This window comes from Seriola dumerili, unplaced genomic scaffold (assembly GCF_002260705.1).
Source record: "Seriola dumerili isolate Sdu_G_001 unplaced genomic scaffold, Sdu_1.0 BDQW01000083.1, whole genome shotgun sequence".
NCBI lineage: Eukaryota > Metazoa > Chordata > Actinopteri > Carangiformes > Carangidae > Seriola > Seriola dumerili.
The window spans coordinates 563,538-576,056 of NW_019174338.1; the positions used below are offsets into that span (position 1 = coordinate 563,538).

General features: G+C 41.0%; 1 protein-coding gene across 1 annotated transcript in view; it reads left to right on the forward strand.

Annotated features, from left to right (window-relative positions):
* Window positions 1–12,519, forward strand: part of LOC111221299 (copine-9-like) — a 91,817-nt gene that overhangs the window by 16,329 nt on the left and 62,969 nt on the right. Inside the window, exon 3 of the mRNA XM_022744652.1 lies at window positions 9,673–9,719. Within this exon, the coding sequence (XP_022600373.1) occupies window positions 9,673–9,719 (47 nt within the window). The remainder of the gene's footprint in view (window positions 1–9,672; window positions 9,720–12,519) is intronic.

Sequence of the window (12,519 nt, forward strand, 5' to 3'; positions counted from 1 at the left end):
TCTTTCACTTTATGGTGTTAAGGTTTACATCACGCAGCTTTAATGTTTTGGTTTACTGTTCTCATCAGCCTCATTTCCTGTCGCAGGATCCAGGGACGTCATTTCCACTGAGGATTGGGTGACACATTCCCTTCAGTTTTCAATGTACTCATTTAGATGCCAGGAATTCATATTTTCCGCACAGTGTCTTTAGCATGTACCAACAGAGCATTTCAGTCAGGAGAGATTTAATTCTTTGTGAGCGAATACATTTTAATTGCCATTTGCAATAGATGTGAGTCTTCAGCAATTAGACCCCACCGTGATGTCATCAAGGGGGTGAGGCTGTGTGTTGTATAGGATGCACCCCAGAGGTCTAGATACTGGTGGTGGTGGGAGTGATGGGAAGAATGTGGGAGAAGGCTGAAGTCTCAGCAATAAGCACTGAAATGACAGCTGACAGCAGAAGAGAGGAAAACAGATTTTAAAGTTTGACAGCAACAACATGATTGGCTGGTTGAGATTCTGGCGAAATCTGATCGGTTTGTCGAAAACACTTGTAGTCAGTTGATTACAAGAAGAGAATTGTGAATAATGCCAGGAACACACCGGCTGAGTGGCGGCTGTGGAACGTCTTGGTTTTTAATTTCAGCATCCATGTTAATGGGTTAGAGCGGACACACTACCTCGTGGCTGTGTCATGTGATCTAGAGATTCAGCGCCCTTCTTATTTTTCACACATGACGCGCATCAAGGACTCCCATCAACAGCATATCAGACGAGCAATACTACATAAGACAGACCTTTCTCTATAGTTGTCTTTGTCTAGGCTGAATCTGAATATGTCACAGGCATGAAAAAATATAAATATATAGTTTTTAAGCATTTTAGCAGCTGCATGTGGAGACTGACACTGACACTTTCTGTCAAAAAACAATCAGAAATGAATTTATAATCAAAATGAATTCAACATTCAAGCAGCCTGCAAACTCCATGTAGAAAGAAAGAGCTGGCAGTAGCAGAGACACAGCAGACATGCACCTGCGAGCTGCTATGCACACACAACGCAGGCAGTGTGCTCCCTGCATTACTGACCTAAAGATAGTTCTCCTGATTGAAATTACACTGAGATTAATTTTCAGATGTGACTTTATGCACAAATTTGTGGAAATATATCACTTAGTTCTATTTTACAATTGCAATCACAATTTTAGTAAATAATGCATTTTTCCTGTTGAGTGAAGTTATATCACAGTTGACTCTCTCTGTAAACAATTAAGGCAACAGTAAGAAGAATATTCACTGGACAATGTTCAGTCCCTCGACCTGGTCCAGAGCCTGTTTCTATTCAGTCTTGACTCGATCTTTAAACTGCTCAGACATGGATTAACAGCTGTGTCATCAACATGTAGCACAATAATCAAATAAATCAGCCAATCATAGTTGATTTTACACTGATATTTTTTTTCTACACAAGGACTGGAGTTATGTAAGCCCTTTATGGAAAGTATTCATGCATGCTGTGTACCAATTACTGCTGTCAGTCAATGTTTTGGAGGAGGTGTCACTTTTTTAAATGATGGATTTTTTTTATTATTATTTTGAAACAAAGATCCTGTCAAACATGATGCTCTGCATCGCCAACAGTCAGCTGGATACGCATTCTGACCCTTTGTACATTCTCCCACAGTCCAGCCCTGACTGGGTTTTAACATATTCCAGGCATGTGTGACCTCGACCACACTGACGTTGCCCTTGGAGAGATGCAAACGCTTCTCATGCATTTCCAGAGCGAGTAAAATTCTTCCCTATTTGAGCTGCGGAAGCTAAGAACAATTGAAATCCCTGAAGAGATTATGGGTCGGGAGGAAAAAAAAAGTTCTGTCATTTGGTCAGAGAGACAAACGCATCTATATGATACATTCTTTTAGCTCGAGATAAAAATAATGGGATTCATGAGATATTTTCCCTCTCATTCCCAATAACCATGAGTGCACAGTTCTTTTCTGTCAGTGACCTTTTTGCACTTCGAAAAAGTATAATTTCCTGCTCCAAAAGCTTTTCAGATTTGCTGTTAATCTGATACGATTTTAGGTCTGAAGTATGAAGGAAATCACCGATGACATTAGATCATTAAAAGTTAGAAAGTTTAAGACAAAATTTTGAGGTAATCTTTTGGCAGCCTCATGTTCTCATTGTGCAGCTCCTGAAGCTACACACGAGATTTATCTGGCTCTTTTATTTCTATCCACCACCATCTAAAGCGCTATCAGGCTCCCATATGAAACATCCCACTTCTCTTATGTAACATCATTTGCCGGTGGAGTACTGACAGTTTTTATCCGCATGCACGGGTGTTTCACTCCATTAAAATGTGTTGGCGAGATGGCCTCCCCCACTCCCACCAGTCCAGGAGTATTGAAAAGTAAATAATATTATGTGTGTGTTCAATCAATTGTAATTATTCTTTTCAGCCTCTCGTTGCAAAATCAGTCACGTTTATTAAATTTCACACACTACAGTATGTGATACTTCCTGTACATTCATTTTGTTGTGTGTGCTTCAGGATTGTGACTCACCAGCAGGTAGGAGGTAATGTTTTGTTATGGCACAGCAGGTGTGGTTTTGAGAGTTTGTTCCTTGTCCTGTTTTCGTGTCTGCTGTGGTTTTAAAATGACTCATGTGAAAGATACAAACACAGTGTGATTAAGGTTGTTTTTTTTTTATGTAATTACAAATGAAAAAGTTATTTTTGGCTTTTTATTACTTTTTTTTCTACAAATGTTGCTTGTGAGTATCTGAGTATAGATTCTGTGAAAAAAACAGTAGGAAGGTGTAAAGCAGAATTCAGGCAGTTATAATTCAACATAGGTTCAGTTGCTGAGGTGAATAAAGGCAAGGCCTGAGTCATAGCATCTAAATAAAGGTCACTACTCTCTAATTACCCCCGAAGACTCCTAATGAGATCTGAGGTAAGAGTGAGCAGCGCCTCTTGATTCAGATGTTCCTTGTCGTCCATCACACACCCACTGCCTTTAATCAACTTTGAAAAATAGCAATGTTTCAAAACTTATCCCTTTAAGGTCAGTGGATATCCACATGGCAATAACATGCTGCAGGTACGCTTGCATTTAGCTAAACCTTCCTTTATGAGCATGTGTATTTAGGTTTTAAAGTAAATGAATGAATTTGATGCATGAAGCAAAATTAGCTACTGTAGTGTGGTTAATCACAGAGCATCTACACCACACTTGTGTGTTAGGTATAGAGGTGGAGCCTGGAAGCGGTTAGCTTACCATCAGGGTTGGAAGCGAGGGAATCAGCTAGTTTGGCTCAAATTAAGGTCAATAAGGTTTAGAGCTTTTAAAGTGATCACAAATAATTCCAAAATAATTCCAATTTCCCATTCAAGTGAATGGAAAACTGGTCTCACAATTTAGGACCCCACTGTATAGCAATGGTGAGGTTAAAGACACTTGCTCTGTCTCTATTTCATGCACTTCCATACTCACACTTGCAATTGTGACTGCGTTTAAGTGCGTGCACATTGACAAGTATGCTAACGTGCAGTACACTGTAAGTACCCAGATGATGTACTCAAAACAGTCAATAAATAGAGTGTGAAACGTCTGTCACTTCTTACCCTCAACGGTCGCCATCTTGGCTACATAGCAGATGGTGAGGGACCACCAACATATTTTCAAACTTGTGAAAACGGCAACCGAAGAAGGAGGATAAATAGATGACAGATGGACAGATAGACAGATGGCGGCCTAATTTCCATGTTGCATGACACAAGGGTCACACAGAAATTTCCGGTGAGTTGGCAAGGGCAGTGTGTGATTTGAGACGATGCTACCCTGTCGACATTCATACACTACCCCGATGAAACTGAAAACTCGTCGGTCTAACAATAAAGTTCTTTTGAACACTGCAAGCGTCACTGGATTTTTAACCTCTTTAGAAATTCACTCACTACTCACAGTGAGTTTACTGTGTCTACCGTGTGCTATATGTGAGTGTACTGACTGATGTATCTGATATGAGACACAGCAACTGTGGAAAAAAAAGGCGGCTGAAAATACAACATATGGCTCTCTTTGACGAGCCGGTGAACATAGGCCTGCATCTTGAAGCATTTAGCAGCTACAGAGAGGTATTCTTCTCAGGAATTGCTGAAGAGTTAAATAGGGCTATGGGGCGTGTCTATATTGGACTTCCATTCATCAGGTTGCCAGAGGCATGACTACAAATGAATGCTAATGTTCTTGTTCCGTCTGCTCGATGTGTAAATAAGCAACCACTTGCAAAGGCCAGATCAACTTCGTAAGGGGATAATATATATGATACTGTTTTATTCACAGCTTCTTGTGGCCAAAAATGCAATTTTTAGATTCTCGTGGGCAATAAAACTCCCAAGACCAGAACTTGATTTTGAGATGGGGCGCTCTTTGCTTTTGCTGTGTAACTCTAGTGAATTAGGCCCATAAGAGGCGGGAGTTCCACAGAGAAACCCCTGCCTGGTGCTGGGTATCTCCCTTTGTTGGCTCCCAGCCGGGCAGCTTTGTCGTAGCTGCTCCACTGAGGTTCAAGAATTGCTCTCCAAAGATTCTGGGCTACCATGCCTTTATCCCTCTCTTGGCAGCAGAACAACAGATTAGCAGGGATGTGGCCCACCCTGCCTTACCTAAATTGCCGTGTGAGAGGTGTATCTGTGGAGGATTTCTGACAGCAAAGCCCTTAAAACCTGGCCCTTCTTCTCTAGCTGAAATATGCCTCTGCCTGACTGTGTTAGACCCAGATTTCCACTCCACACCTATTTTCCAAACGGTCGTCTATGTGTCTCATCTCTTTCATCCCCTCCTCTTCTGTGCCCCCCTGCCCCCCTTTCTTCATCTATTTCCCTGTGCTCTCTATTAGTCTTCCTCCACCTTCCCTCCCTGTCCTCTTTAATGTTTTGTCTTGTCCTCTCTGCGTCCTGCCTTTCCAGCCTACCCCCTCCCCCCCCCCCCCCCACCCCCCCCCCCCCCCCACTCCCCCCCCCCCTACCTCACCTCACAGCAGCAGCTTATGCCCTCAGCCTTTAAGTAAGCCTGTGGCATCCTGTCTATGTGTGCCCATTCTCTGATTATTTTCCTGCAGTGAATATCCAGGAGGGAGCAGCAAGAAATCCCCAGTCGGAAAAAAAAACCTTTACACAGGTGACTGTTGCTGTCAGCTCACGTGGTGCGAGCCGGATGAGTCCAAAATTACACTCTGCCATTTTCAATTACGCTCCACTCTGATGGGACAGAAATTTGAATATTGAAGGGATTCGAATGTCATACATGCAGGAGATTGCATGTTCTTTGCATCCTCCAGCAATCTGTTAGAAAGATAAATTAGAAGTGAAGTGAATATTTGCTGGCAGGCACACAATGATTTGAGCTGCTGCCCCTTTTATCCTCATTGGCTAAAGTGCCTCTCTGGACCAAATTCATAGATATATAATACATATTTTAACAATTATTAAGGACACAACAATTGTTGTTTCTGCTGCTGCCTGTATTCTCATGTTTATTACAAATCATCGCTATTTCACCAAATGAAATGCCATGTTAAAGTTACCACACTGTAGAAAGTGAGATTTCCAAGTCTTTTTTGATTATAAAGCAGGTTCTATATTAATACTGTGAAAGTATCAAAGCACTCAGTCCACAGAGAAATGCACACAGCCTGTATGCAGAAACTGAGACATAAAACAAGCTGTCAGGACTTCTGTTACTTTGTGATGTCGTAACGGAACAGTCACAACGCTCAACTAAGGACTCTTACTAGTCTTTTGTTCGGCCTCTCCAACTGTCTTTTCAGCTTTTACTCTTTTATATTGATTTATGAGTTACACTTGAACTGAAAAAAGCTGCTTTACAGCTCTGTCTCCATAGCTGCCTAGGCAAAGCATATTTCCTCCATAATGTCCTCATATACGCTACCGTCACACCGCCGCAGGTAAACATTCCTTCCATGAATTTGCCTCAGCGGCGCCATCAGTCTCTCATCTGTATCAATCCCATTCAAAACTTCACAAGGTCTGACTTCACCTTCTCTTTCTCCTGATAATCCACTCACCATTCGTGCTGTCCCAGCCGCCTGATCACCCACCTCCCTAATGTCCCCAATGGTCTTGGATACTGCAGCTATGCACACTCCTCTGGCTGGCCTCAACACACACTGGCACAGTGCTGGTCTGCCTAGAGGGTCAAGCTGTGAAAAGATTTAGCCTGGGACAGGGGAAGCTTGTTCCACAACTACTGCACCTCGACGTTGCAACACTGAAGACGGTCACCCCAATGCCTCCAAATGATCCAGCAGTTTGCACCAGAACCAGGCTTATGGCTCTAGTGTTACAGGCTTATAGCTCCACACAAAATCCAGCCAGAGCATTTTAGTCCAGGTTTGACCGTCGGTTCAGCTCATTTCTAACCTCCTGACTAACCAGTGCCATTATGGAGGAGTTTTACCAAGCTACAGTAGTAGACTACAATGTGTTACCTGGGGTTGGCCTCGCTGTGCATCACTAAGAAAACAGTCAGATGAGGCACTGAGCCTGTTTTCTGATTGGCTGACTGATTTGTTGTTGCTAGAGCTCAAGAGAGAAGCCTGAGAGAGGAGATGTGAAACTACATTTAGATGGTTTTTGGTTCTTAAATCCAGAAATATATATTCTATGTAAAATATGTGACCTTTTCATCAAGTTGACATGTTGCTGATAAAATGCTATAAAGAAGCTTGTGATTATAATCACCCATTTGTGCCTGTTCATCAACATGTTCCTTTTTGTTGTGTTTCTGCCAGTAAACTCAAGCCAAAATAACAGGCGCTATCTCCTTGTGTGTCTGACCGGCAAAATAGATTCGTCCATCACACAATGTTTTCAATGTCCCTAGGCAATGAGAAAGTTGCTGGTGGCCATTTGCTCTGGTGGCCAAAGATGATTGAACAATTCTTCTCTATTGATGTTTTAGCGAGTTTGATTTCTACCAGGTCTGGTGCGTTCTGCCTCCAGGAACTATATATATATATATATATATATATATATATATATATATATATATATATATACTGTATATATTTCTGAAGGCCAGTAGCATTAAGCGTAGCATTAAGCAGTGCAGGTGGTGACTGACTGAGTCATGTTTTCATGTTTTTTGGTTCATAGTTAAGACTACCAAATGACCAGCTATATTAACACTATAGCTCAAAACATTCGGAGGATAATGAAACATAAATGGCTTTACTTCAGTTTTACCCTAGTGGCCTGAAAAGTGTGGAGAACACAAGGCAAAAATCCTGCACACTGTCCATCATTTCATCATTAATGAAGTGAGTATGTGAGATTTTTTCTTTTGTTGTCAAGAGTTTTTGATGTTATGCACCTGTCACTAAGACATTTAGTTGTGCAAGAACATTTTTCGAAATATGCTCTTAAAGGTTTGCAACACCCACTACTCGAAAAATTAAATACTAGACAGGTTTGATATATCTAGAGGTCCTGACCCAAGTACACAAAGGCAACACGTAACTCCTGGCACCTTGTGGCATCGTTAGGAATGAAGACCCCTCTGGCAATAAATGAAAAATAGGAATAGCATCAACATGCTTAAAGGTGCATTGCTGGCAGGTATCAGGTATGCATGATTGCCTTAAGAACATAACAATTAAACTGTCTGAAGATGTCTTTTCTCTGTGCCACTGCGGCACTGTCTTCACTGTACGCTGCTAAGATGTGGATCCATGTGAGAACTTATTGCGATTTGTGCTCAATTCCCTTTCATTCATGTTCAGAGTCACCTGGGTACCCGTCCTGCAGCCACGGGAGTTGTAGTCGGGACTTGGGTTTGGAGTGACAACGAATTTCCTTGTGATTTGGTTGCTCCATGGCTGACCAGATGGGCTCTTTCCTTTCTCAGTCACTTTCCATAAAGCAGGCAATCAGTCAGGTTCATCGGACATGGCCAACACTAATGTAACCTCGACGCAGATTAGTTTTAGCCCACTGTTCAGGCTGCTGTGATGTTACTCTACAACCTTGGGGAAACAACAAGGTCTCAGATACAGAGACATACTCTCTGTCTCTTGAACATCATTATTTCAGTTGTTGGGGCAGAGAGAGCACTGGGGTATGACTTTGATACAAACAGATTAAATCCCTGTTGCGCATATGCCATGTTTTCTGTAATTTAATTGGAGGCTAACATGTTATTCACCAACTGATTAACTTGTAGTACTCAGACTTACAAAACCCTCTTAAGCAGCATTGTACACTTTCCATATGATTAACAGTCTGACAAAGAAAAGATTGTTTTCTTCTTAAGACGTAATGCCCAAAAGCCTCTCTCCTGCTGCCCTATCTCTGTTATCTCCGCTCTGTTAATTGCTCATTAGGAGGGAAAATGTGGTTTTAATCGTCTGCCAGTCTGACAGTCTGAAGTTCATTAGAGCTAATGTCCAAACTTCACCGAGGCACAAGGGGCGGATGGTGCCCGTCTAGACATAAACAGCAAAAACTCGGTTAATTATTAATACATCCCATAAGAGCTTTTAGTAAGTGTTGTTTGTTTGCTTATTCATGCACGTATGTGTGTTTGATCCGTAACATGACAACATGATAACTTTTTTGGGTTATAATTGGGCCATCTTTGCTCCACTGCATATGTACGCAGTTGTTCTCAAAGAAAAATTTCGTCTCAGAAGACAAATGTAATGTTGGGTGAACAAACCACAGTAGGACTTTATAAACAGAAAACCATGAATAATGACTAGTTAGGGGACCCATAGTGAAACTTAGGCTTACTCACTACTTTCAGATCACTGAGGCTATAGCTGAGCTAACAGCTTCGTAAAGGTCGTAATGCCCATTGTAAAGAAAACCAAACTGATACATAGATAAAAGTTCATCTTAAGCAGCCGTGGTAATGTAATTGTAATAAGGACGGTGTCGGAATAATAAAAAAATGGTCAGACACTAATGCTGTGCAAACAAATTCAAATGCTCTGTTGGCAATACTGACTGTTCAGGTCATGTGCTTCTCTTGAATAAGAAAGAAATATCAATTTTTAAACACAGTCCCTGGTTTATTAGTGTGTTTAAGATCACCAAAGTTATTAGGATTCATATTCTGGGGAACACACATGTCTGTACCAAAAATATATCCAGTCCATCTTGGAGAAGATGGCGCTAGATGGAAAGTCAGGGGCTCTCCCCCATGAATATCTGAATCAAATTCCATGACAAATCATCCAAGAGTTGTAGAAAACACATGTCGTGTTGGGGCATTTGGGGCAAATGACTGATTCTGTTGTTTTTCTTGGAGCCAGATGATATGTTTGATGTGGTCTGTATAATAATGCCATATATACACAGCAATTCTGCCTCTTCGTAATTATAGACATTGATGGGGGGAGGGAAAGTTCCTCTGTGCTGTTGTAATGTTTAATATTAAGGAATTACTGACTTTGCTTCCAGCTATTCCAGATCTAATGAAAACAGAGTATTGATTCTTACCTGAGTCTTTTAATATCAGTCAGGTGCTGCAGGAGCCAACATGTAAAAACCAGCAGACTAATCACTAAAAATTTAATAGCTTTTTTTCTTATTTTCTTCTATTCTTCATGCTTCCCCTTTGGCTTCTTCTCCATCTCCTTCCTTTCCAGTGGTCGTCCTGTATTTGCAGGCTGTGGGAACCAAAGAGTGGAGGGAGGTGAGTTAAGATATTTTTGGTCCTCCAATATCAACATCCAATGTTTCTGTCTACCTGTCAGTGTATAGCCTGCGTGTCTTTTCTTAAGAATGCTATATAACAAGTATTAACTTCAAGTTAAAGTCCAAGAGGCAAACTCACTGCAAACCCCTGAGAACACTGTTGTAGAAAAATTTAAAGTGTCAGCCTCTGCACTTGCCCACACAAGTGTAACTACTGTCTGAAACTGACTCAGGTAGGAGAAGAAATATAACCATATAACTGACCCCATTAACAATAGAGGTTAAAGAATGAATAAATAAAAAGGGAGTAATTATATCAGGCGTCTGAAGTTAAACAAAGGGAATTCACATCATGTCTCAGAGCTGAGAGAAAAGAAGGGTGATTCTTTTTCAGTTTCGTAATATGGACCATCTGCTCCACCTGACTTGCTGCTGTCTCACCCTCTGTCACTCCTTTTTAAGGCGGGGTCGTGTGTCCCTCCATTCATTACTGCATCTTTCAATTTCTTCCCCTTTTTTTTCCTTTCAGTACATCTCTCCAGCACAAAGACACATTTCCATGTCATCTCTTAGCCCTATATTTCCTTCATCTGCCTGTCTTCCTGTGGCGTCCTGTCTTCAGTTGATGCATTTCCTCATTTGCGAATTCAAAGTCAACACTGATGTGTCAGTGCGACTGCTGATCCCCTCACTTCAAGACGCCTCACACCTTTTTCATGCCATGTGATGGGGCTTAATCAAAAACACGGCATGAATTGCGCCGCAATCAGCAGAGTAAACATCTTGCTGCCAGCCGCGCACATATTGACACCATGAGCAGATAATTGTGCTCGAATGGAAACCTTATAAATTCTTTGTTTGCTTTTGACAAGGTGGTTTTCATTATGACAATACTCGATTAGGGCTGTCACAATATCAGATTTTCACTTCATGATTATTGTGGATAAAAGAATTCATGGTAATGATATCTATAGAAAATTAAAAACATCAGTCGAATTCATCTCTAACTTTGTTTATCGTGTGTTTTGTCTCTTATTTGCCAAATTAATTATATTCAAATACTATCAAGGTTTGCCCTGACAGGAATATTTCTCTTTGGACTTTTGGTTGATTTCCTGATTTATTTTGAAATTACTTCCCTTGTGTGTCTTATTTTGCTCTGCCCTAATGTGTTTCACCTATGTTCAATTACCCTTGTCTCCCTTGTGTGTATTTAGTCTTTGTGCTCCCTGTTGTCCTTGTCAGTTCGTCTGTTTGCTTCAGTTTGATTTTGTCAGTTCCCTGTGTCTCTTGCTTCAGTGTTCCCACTATTTTTGGAGTTTCTGTTTTGCTTCCGTTTTACCTGTGAAGTTTCCAGTGTTTATTGCCTGTTTTTTTTTTTTTTTTTGGATTGGCGACGGCAATTATAACATCATGTAGTTATCTTAATGAATGATACAGTAGTACAGCCTAATTTTACACATGATCCATGTTGATGAAGATACAAAACAACTGGAAAATGCATGGCAAAATAACAGTGTTAATATTTTTAGAGACCCCAGAATTTCACAAATCAGGGGGGCCTATGTCTTGTTAAGGGGAGGCGAGTTCACACTTTGGTTGCTATATCATCACTCGTAATCTCCCACTGAGAAATGATGGTTAAAAAGAGATCAGGTGCTGGTCTGTAAATCAGGGAGAATAATTTGTTTTGGTGGGTGGATTTGGATGACATCAGAGCCGATCTGGCATCACTAGAATGCAGGGAGGTGGAGAAAGAGTCTGTAACAATGACTGAACAAATACGTACAAAAAAGAACAATTACAATATCAATATCAGTATATTGAAACACCCCTTCACTTGATATATAATATATCGATCAATATCAATATATTCTGAAGCTCCAGTGTGTTGTCCCCCTGCTGGTCCTCCATTGTGGATTTTTTTTGTGGTTTGTGTAACATTATTGTAATTTTGTGCTTCTTTTCTACCCATTTACTGCTGCAGCTGCATCAGGCTGTGCACCAAATTGTTCTTTGAGCACAAGTGGTTCCATGTTTTCCAGCCAATGGATATGATCCTCCACTTCCAGGCTCCCACAAATCATCTGTGGTGGCCAATGGAAGACTACAGATGGACCACTCTGTGTGTGTGGTCACAGGCACAGAAACCAGAATAAACAGCTGGTCGCACCAGCAATTAAAACTGTGAAATTTTGTGGTGGAATCAGTGTATTTTAATGGAATTGGCCACAATAAATGCATTCACTGAAGGAGGTGAAGTGAATGCATTTATGGTGAGCCTCATGTTGAAAAATGCCACTATAGGGGTACGCAGTGCGTTAGAAAAGTGATGCCAATGGGTCCTGACTGAGCGTCTAAATCTTACATAAGTTGGGAGAGAGAACAAGTTGATGAGTCCAACATTAACACCCAATTTTCTGCCCAAGTTAAAACAGTTTTAGTTATTTCACAAGCGATTTCTGTATTTCAGTTTTTGGCTGAGCTTTTCTTACTTCTTTGAAGTAGATGGGGCTCAACTGGAAAAAATATGCTCTCACAAACTTCCAATGTGCCAATCAGAATTAGGCAATGTTTGGATTAAAATGTGTTGGGTGCTTCTCTTATGTTGCCAGGCTGATGTCCATCAACTTCAATTAACAATCAAAATGCTATCAAACTACTACTGCTATGACCATACACAGTGATGTTGTGGTAGGGCTCTACTGCTGTACTTTTACTGTAATACCCAAATGAATAAACCTAAATAAGCTTTAATAGCCAGTCGCCAGTTTGAGACCTGCAGATTTCCTAGACAA